Below are 8,031 nucleotides of genomic sequence, written 5' to 3'. Positions count from 1 at the left end.
AGGCGCGGAACTCTGCGTTCTCTGAGCAGGTGTCCCTGTGGAGCACAGGGCGTGGGCTGGGAGCAGCAGGTGACGCTCTTGCTCTGAACCTCTGAAGGAGGCGAGCAGGCCTTAGCTGGGTTGTAACTGGGGAGACTCTGGGCGTCAGAGCACCAGGTACTTGCACGGCTGACAGCTTTCTCGAAAAGGGAGATGTGTTGGCTAAAGGCAGCCAGGTCTAATCAGACTGAGCCGACCTCAAAGCTTTCTTCAGTCTCTATTCTCTGTGTTGTCAGGCAAGGCAGGCACAACTTTGAGGCTTGATTACTTTATTTTTAAATTTTTAAAAAAGATTTATTTATTTATTTGAAAGTTGGAGTTACAGAGGCAGAGGCAGAAAGAAACAGAGGTCTTCTATCTGCTAGTTCCCTCCCCGGGTGGCCACAATGGCAGGAATTGCGCCGATCCTAAGCCAGGAGCCAGGAGCTTCCTCCAGGTCTCCCACATGGGTACAGGGGCCCAAGGACTTGGGCCATCTTCCACTGTTTCCCAGGCCATAGCAGAGAGCTGGATTGGAAGTGGAGGAGCCGGGACTCAAACCGGTGCCCATGTGGGATGCTGGCATTGCAGGCAACAGCTTTACCAGCTACGCCACAACGCCAGCCCCAGTTACTTTCATTTATGGAGTGAAATGCATTGTGTCTACTTTTGAGTTGATTGTAGGGGCTGGCGTTGTGGCTTAGTGGGTTAAACCATCGCCTGCATCACCAGCATCCCGTAAGTGTGCTGGTTTGATTCCCTGATGCTCCACTTTTGATCCAGCTCCCTTTACCAGCCTGGGAAAGCAGCAGAAAATGGCCAAAGCACTTGGGCCCCTGCCACCCAGGTGAGACACCCAGATGAAGCTCCAGGCTCCTGGTTTTGACCTGGCCCAGCCCTGGCTGTTGCAGCCATATGAGAAGTGAACCAGCCAGTGGATGGAAGATCTCTCTCTCTCTCTCTCTCTGTAACTGACTTTTGAATAAATAAATTTTAAAAAATAATCAGGGGCCGGCGCTATGGCACAGTAGAGTAATCCTCCACCTGCAGCGCCAGCATCCCATATGGGCGCTGGTTCTAGTCCTGGCTGCTCCACTTCTGATCCAGCTCGCTGCTATGGCCTGGGAAAGCAGCAGAAGATGGCCCAAGTCCTTGGGCCCCTGGATTGGTGTGGGAGACCCAGAAGAAGCTCCTGGCTCCTGGCTTTGGATCAGCGCAGCTCTGGCCATTGCAGCTATTTGGGGAGTGAACCAGAGGATGGACGACCTTTCTCCTGCAAAGATTCTGATGGTATGGGTTTGGGGTGGGATGTGTGGGGAGGGTTTTTTCCATTTTTTTTAGGGTTTGTTTGAAAGGCAGAGTTACATAGAGAGAAGAGAGACAGGAGACAGAGAAATCTTCAATCCAGTGGTTCACTCCCCAAATGGCTACAGTAGCCAGGGGTTGGGCCAAACCAAAGCCAGGAGCCAGGAGCATCATCTGGGTCTCCTACATGGGGTAGCACTTGGGCCATCTTGCACTACTTTCTCAAGTGCGTTAGCAGGGAGCTGGATGGGAAGTGGAGCAGCTGGGACTGGAACCTATGCACATATGGATGCCAGCATCACAGGTGGCGGCTTAACCTGTTGTGCCACTGCACCAATCCCAGGGTTCTTTTGTTCCTTTTTAACGCTTTAGTTAATGTTCTGCTAGGGATGAGGCAGGGAAGCCCGCGATGCTGGGGAACCAAGCGTGCAGAGACGGTGGCTGTGAAACGACGGCACTGGTGGTCCTGGGAGCGGTGAGCTTGGAAACTTCCCGTGGCAGTCAGTATCAGCTCTGCCGACAGGGCAGGGATCAGATCCCGAGGCGGATCCTGTCGCTGCAGCCCAGGAACACACAGAGAACCCACTTAACAAACCCCAGCACAGGGACCTAGGAGACTTTCCCTGTGAGCCCCTAGACCACCACAGCACAGCACAGCCTCTGTGGGCGGGATGACTTGTGGATAACCAGCTGAGAGCAACCGTGGCTGCTGCCTGCATTTCTGGTCGGTGGAAGCATGGTGATCAAAGCAAGTTATGCATTGAGAGGTCTTGAGCAGGGAGCCTGTGCTGGCAGGGACAGACTGTCATCAGGAAGCATGGAAGGAACACACTTGTTTCTGGAATGCTTGTCGGGTTCTGGCTCTGGCTCCGCGCACTGGTTACACTGGTACGTTCACCTTATAAAACTTAGCAGACGAGCACACTACTGAAGTGTTTGCTCTCCAACATGAGCTTTAGGCTTCAATACAAAGCCTTTATAAAAATGAAAAGCTAACCGCCATGATCTTGCAAGGTGTATACAGGGGGTGGCTGGATAATTCCTATCAACAGGAAAATAAATGTCTGCGTTGAATTCTTCCACTTGACAAAACTCCGGGGGTACTCATTGGAGGAGGCAAGTGAGATAAAGAAGAAAAACTAAAATGACAAGGTTACTGCCAGGGATAAGCGGGCGGCCTTTTGCTTATCAGAGTGATGAATGGGTCTTAAAATATACAGAGACAGACCCCAAAAAGCACAAGGCAGTGACGAAAGCAATTGCCATGCCATCTGATGAGAGGATTCCAACGTAAGGGAGGGCACGGTGAGGGGACTCTGGGCATCAGAGTTCTTAAGGGACAGGACTGATCCAGCTGTGAAATGGCAGATGGAGCCCAAGAAAATGCTGTTTAGAAAGAATGGCAAGTGTGTACTGAAGATGTAGTGGCCAAGGGATTTTAAGAAAAGGAGTGTCTAGGGTCTGGCCTTGTGGTAGAGCAGGTTAAGCCCACCAGCATCCCATATTGAAGCACCAAGACCGGGGGTTGCTTCTCTTCTGATCCAGCTCCCTGCTGATGTGCCTAGGAAAGCAGCAGAGGATGGCCCAAGTCCTTGGGCCCCTTGTCCCACATGGGAGACCCGGATGGAGTTCTAGCACAGTCCTGTCCATTGCAGCCATTTGGGGAGTGAACCAGAGCATGGAAGATCTCTCTCTCTCTCTCTCTCTATCACTCTGCCTTTCAAATAAAAATAAATATTTTTTAAAAAGAGGAGTATCTAGGGGCTGCCATTGTGGTGATGTGTGTTACGTCACTACTTGTAACACCAGCATCCCGTGTGGAGCCCCGGTTCTAATCCCAGCTGCTCCATTTCTGATCCAGCTTCCTGCTAAGGTGCCTGGGAAGGCACTGGGAGATGGCTCAAGTGCTTGAGCCCCTGTAAACCATGTGGGAGACCTGGGTGGAGTACTGGCTCCTGGCTTTGGCTGGCCCAGACGTGGCTGTCAGTCATTTGGGGTGTGAACCAGCAAATGGACATGCGCTCTCTCCCTCTCTCTGCCTTTCAAATAATTTTTTTAAAAGAAAAGGACTACCTAATATTAATTTCAAATGTATTCAGTTGGCCACAATTTAAACTGCTTCATTTATTACAGGTTCCCAGTCACGGTCGCTGTGCAAGCTGTCCTGTCACCTAGGTGCCCTGCAATGTTCCTGAGTACACACCTGCAGGTGGAAGCGTCCTGTTACTACTGACACAGAGAGCCTGTGAATTGTTTGGTTCTTTTAGCTTGCCTGCTGCAGAACACTGAATCGAATTTTCTCTGAATGATGCACACCTGTGACTTTGCAATTTTAGGCCAGCCTCTTACCCTGCAAGATGTTCATTAAACAATGACCTGGGCCCTTGTGATACACCTGATGCTCACGTCCAGGTTCCTATTGCTGCTTTCACCTGCAGGGGTAAAAGATCAGTGTCTGCTGGCAGCTGGGATGTGGGATATGAACAGTAGAACTTGAAGTCGGAAGATTAGCTGAGTTCCTTGGAAAAACTGCTTAACCTCTTCCCCTTCTATAAAATGGGGGTGAGGGGGCAGATTGGAGAGTCTCTGAGGTCTAAAGGAAAGAATATATTAGAACTAAGTCTGTTAGTGGGTGGAGCATAATAAATGCTCAGTAATTTTTTTAAGATTTATATTATTTGAAAGATAGAGTTACAGAGAGAGGTAGACACAGAGGGACAGAGAGGGAGACAGAGAGAGGCCTTCTATCCACTGGTTCACTCCCCAGATAGCTGCAATAGGCAGAGCTGTGTTGATCTGAAGGAAAGAGCCAGGAGCTTCTTCCAGGTCTCTCACACGGGTGCAGGGGCCCAAGGACTTGGACCATCTTCTGCTGCTTTCCCAGGTCATAGCAGAGAGCTGGAGAGGAAGTGGAGAAGCCAGGACTTGAACCGGCGCCCATATGGGATGCTGGCACTGCAGACTGGGGCTTTAACCCGCTGCACCACAGCACTGGTCCTAACAGACAATTTTCTTTTTATGTTTTTTTTAAGGTTTATTTATTTATTTGAAAGGCAGAGTTACAGAGAGGCAGAGGCAGAGGGAAAGAGAGAGTCTTCCATCCACTGGTTCACTCCCCAGTTGGCCACAACAGCTGGAGCTATGCCGATCCCAAGCCAGGAGCCAGGAGCTTCTTCCGGGTCTCCTACATGGGTGCAGGGGTCCAGGGATTTGGGCCATCTTCAACTGTTCTCCCAGGCCATAGCAGAGAGCTGGATCGGAAGAAGAGCAGCCAGGACTAGAACTGGCGCACATCTAGGACACTGGTGCTGCAGACTGGGGCTTTAACCCACTGTGCCACAGCACCAGTCCTGACAATCAACTTTCTTTTCTTTTCTTTTTAAGATTTATGTATTTGAAAGGCAGAGGCAGAGAGAGAAAGAGGTCTTCCATTTGCTGGTTCACTCCCAGATGGCTGCAACGGCCAGAGCTGTGCTGATTTGAAGCCAGGAGCCAGGAGCTTCTTCCGGGTCTCCCACGTGGGTGCAGGGGCCCAAGGACCTGGGCCATCTACTGCTTCCCCAGGCCGTAGCAGAGAGCTGGATCAGAAGAACCAGCACCCATATGGGATGCCAGTACTGCAGGCGGCGGCTTAACCAGCTATGCCACAGCGCCGGCCTGTCTGTTCAAAACCTCAGTCTTGCCACTGTTGACAAACTCTCTTTCCTTGGTAGGGCAAGTTAGTCTGGTTATTTGGCTTCACTTCTCTGGAGTGCCTATACACACATTAACCTTCTGGAACCTTGAAGAACTCCCCCCTCAGCCTGTGAGCCCTTGGAAAGGGAGAAAATCCACTTCTGAGGTGCTTGCGTGTTTACTGTGTAAACCATGAGTCTGTAACAATGTAAGGGCGAAACCTGTGTTGCAGGGGAGGACACAGAACTCCTGTTCTTCTCCACACCCCGTGAGGGATGTGACGTCATCATGAGGCCCGGGGCCCGGAGGCCTGTGCCGTCCTGCCTGTGTGGGAGTACTCAGGAGCGTGAGTTCCACTGCACTCAGCTCACGGCCTGAGTCAGCAGCGTGGCCAGAGCACTTCCAGGCAGGGAAGGCGACTCTTCAGAATAAGAGTCCTCCTGCAGACCAGCCCAGATCTTCACGTTAGAGACCACAGAGAGAGAACTCAGAGCTGGCAGGTGGACTGATCAGAAACATTTCTGTCTTTAGCCAGGGCGTTGTCAGAAATGCTCTTCCCAGCTGTGGGTAACAGAGTACACCTGGAACCTGGGGTCAGGGAGCCGCTGTTCTGTTCAGCGTCCTCGTCGTCTGCTGTCCTTGCTGCTACTGGCATCCATCACTGGCTCCATGACAGGGCAAGGGGTGCCGGAAAAGTGGGGTGCAGAGGCAGCAGATTTGTTCTAGGCTTCAGTAATAAGGACGCCATCGTTCACTTTGTATTCCCAGAATTTCTCAACAGGTCAGTGATCTAGACAAGATAAACAACTCTATCCCAATCTGCAGGTTCTCTCTCACACACACACACACACACACACCTGTAAGTTTGTGAAGTCTTGCTCTGCATCACGCAGCAGCCAGTGTCCAGGATCCAGGCCTTCCAGCTGCTAAGAGGCCTCTGCACCACAGTACACAAAAAACATAACGCTCACCTTACAGTTTGTTCTTTTTCAGTTCTCTTGCGTTTGATTTATTCATCTCAGCTGCCAGCGAGCAAAGGGAGATTTGAGGCTCTGACTCAGTGTAGCCAGGCCTGAAAAGGTACGGAAATCCTTCCCCACAACAACACACCTCTTCGCCTGCCGCCTTTGTCCAAGCCAAAGGGTAACTGCCTTAGAGAAATGCCTTTGGGAAATCATCCATTTCCTAGAAAGTCATTTTCAGAACATAACGAATCATCCTGGATGGATTTCCCACAATTATCCCGTGTTTGTTCTCGTCTAACTTCACCCCGGACTCCACTTTAAACCATATTCCTGGGACTGCAGGAGCTGCTCTTGCGGGGAACTCTGAACCATTTGAAGACAGCTTGCTGCAAATGAGCGAGGTGGTGACCTGCAGGTGCACACTTCTGCCCCGCCTTAACTCTTAGCTCTTCTTCCTCCCCTGGAAGAAGCTTCCAGCTTCCCTTCGCTTCCTTGAACCCTTGAACACTCCCTCTGTTCATAGGAAACACACAGATCTATTTTCTTTCTCAGAACCGAGAGCCCTGCTTGTTCCAGTTAGAGGAAGCAGTTTTGAAATGGGTTTTCTGAGAGGTGCCTTTGGTTTTCTTTCAGTCTGGTTTTGGAGGAGTTCTACTTAGAACCAGGAATTCTTTAAAAATACATAGTTACAAAATGGGAGCTTGTCTTTGTAACTCCGAAGGGCAAAACCCAGAGTGTAGTATTCCTGCAGCTGTCTACAGGCCCTAAATTAAGAATTTTGCACATATTGGGCCGGTATTGTGGTGCAGCAGGTGAAGTTGCTGCCTGCAGTGCCAGCTTCCCACGTGAGCACCCATTGGATCCTAGCTGCTCCACTTCCAATCCAGCTCCCTGCTAATGCACCTGGGAAAGCCATAGAAGATGGCCCAAGGGCTGGGGCCCCTTGCCACCCTCCTGGGAGATCCGACTAGAGTTCCAGGCTCCTGGCATCAACCTGGTTCAGCCCCGGCTGTTGTAAGCATCTGGGGAGTGAACCAGCAGATGGAAGATTTCTCTGTCTCTGTCTCTGTCTCTCCCTCTCCCTGTGACCCTGCCTTTCAAAGAAATAAATAAGATATTTTAAAATAAATACTGCACGAACCTTCTAACTTCTGTAAGTATAACCAAAAGTTACCCTGTTCGCTTTGGCTATTGTACTGTGAAAATCCCCCAACGTAAAAGACATAGCAAAACTCTGAGTAAACACACATGATTCATGCACTTTGCCACGGGAAAGGATTCAGCTGGGGAAAGAAAAAAGCACAACCAGAAATGTTCTGTTCTGGGATCTTCTACTTTGAGGAGAAAATAGGGAGAGAACAATTTCAGGAGTCACAATCAACTGATAAAAATACAGCACAGATAAAGTGCAAGGTGCTACTGGATGAAACAGCAGTGCCTGAGTTACTCGCTCCTTAGCATTCTAGTCCTTGTCGATCTTTGAACTACACGCTGATGACTTCCTTTCTTGTAACTGCAAACTCAATTTCTCATATTCAATCCATTTTTTTAAGGACAGTAAAATACTTGACTGTTGCTGACAAACTCCTTCTCTGGTAAACACCAAATTTATTGGGGCCACACAAACCAAACCAAAAAATATGTTCCTCCCTCTCTCACACACACACAAACACATTTCAGTTGTGAAACGTTACCCACATACAACATGCATAAAATGACACCCACACATAACGTCCATATACCAGTGCAATCGCGGTGCAGGTTACAAAATGGGAACTTCCCACAATGCCGCTAACCCAGCTGTGTAGTCCTGCCTGCTGCCGGCTCCCGCCACTCCATTCGAGCTCACTGCTGCGCTAACTTTGTTCGAAGCATTTCCTGCTTTTCTTTAGGCTTTTGTTTTTTCATTTGTTTATAAGATGCATCTAGGAGCTGGCGTTGTGGTGCTGTAGGTTACGCTGCCACTTGTAAATGCCAGCAGCCCACATCGAAGTGCTGGTTCGAGTCCTGGCTGCTCTGCCTCCGATCCAGCTCCCTGCAAATGCGCCTGGGAAAGCAGCAGCAGATG

General features: G+C 50.0%; 1 protein-coding gene across 1 annotated transcript in view; it reads right to left on the bottom strand.

Annotated features, from left to right (window-relative positions):
• Nucleotides 1-978: 978 nt before the first annotated feature.
• The window catches only part of LOC138845038 (nuclear pore complex protein Nup133), a 61,590-nt gene continuing 54,537 nt past the window's right edge, over nucleotides 979-8,031 (bottom strand). Inside the window, exon 4 of the mRNA XM_089311852.1 lies at nucleotides 979-4,574. Coding sequence (XP_089167978.1) covers nucleotides 4,545-4,574 — 30 coding nt within the window. The 3' untranslated portion in view covers nucleotides 979-4,544. The remainder of the gene's footprint in view (nucleotides 4,575-8,031) is intronic.

The sequence above is a fragment of the Oryctolagus cuniculus genome, chromosome 13, assembly GCF_051225735.1.
Source record: "Oryctolagus cuniculus isolate XC-2025 breed Fujian yellow rabbit chromosome 13, ASM5122573v1, whole genome shotgun sequence".
Lineage (NCBI taxonomy): Eukaryota > Metazoa > Chordata > Mammalia > Lagomorpha > Leporidae > Oryctolagus > Oryctolagus cuniculus.
This window is presented reverse-complemented; position numbering and strand designations above follow the sequence as displayed.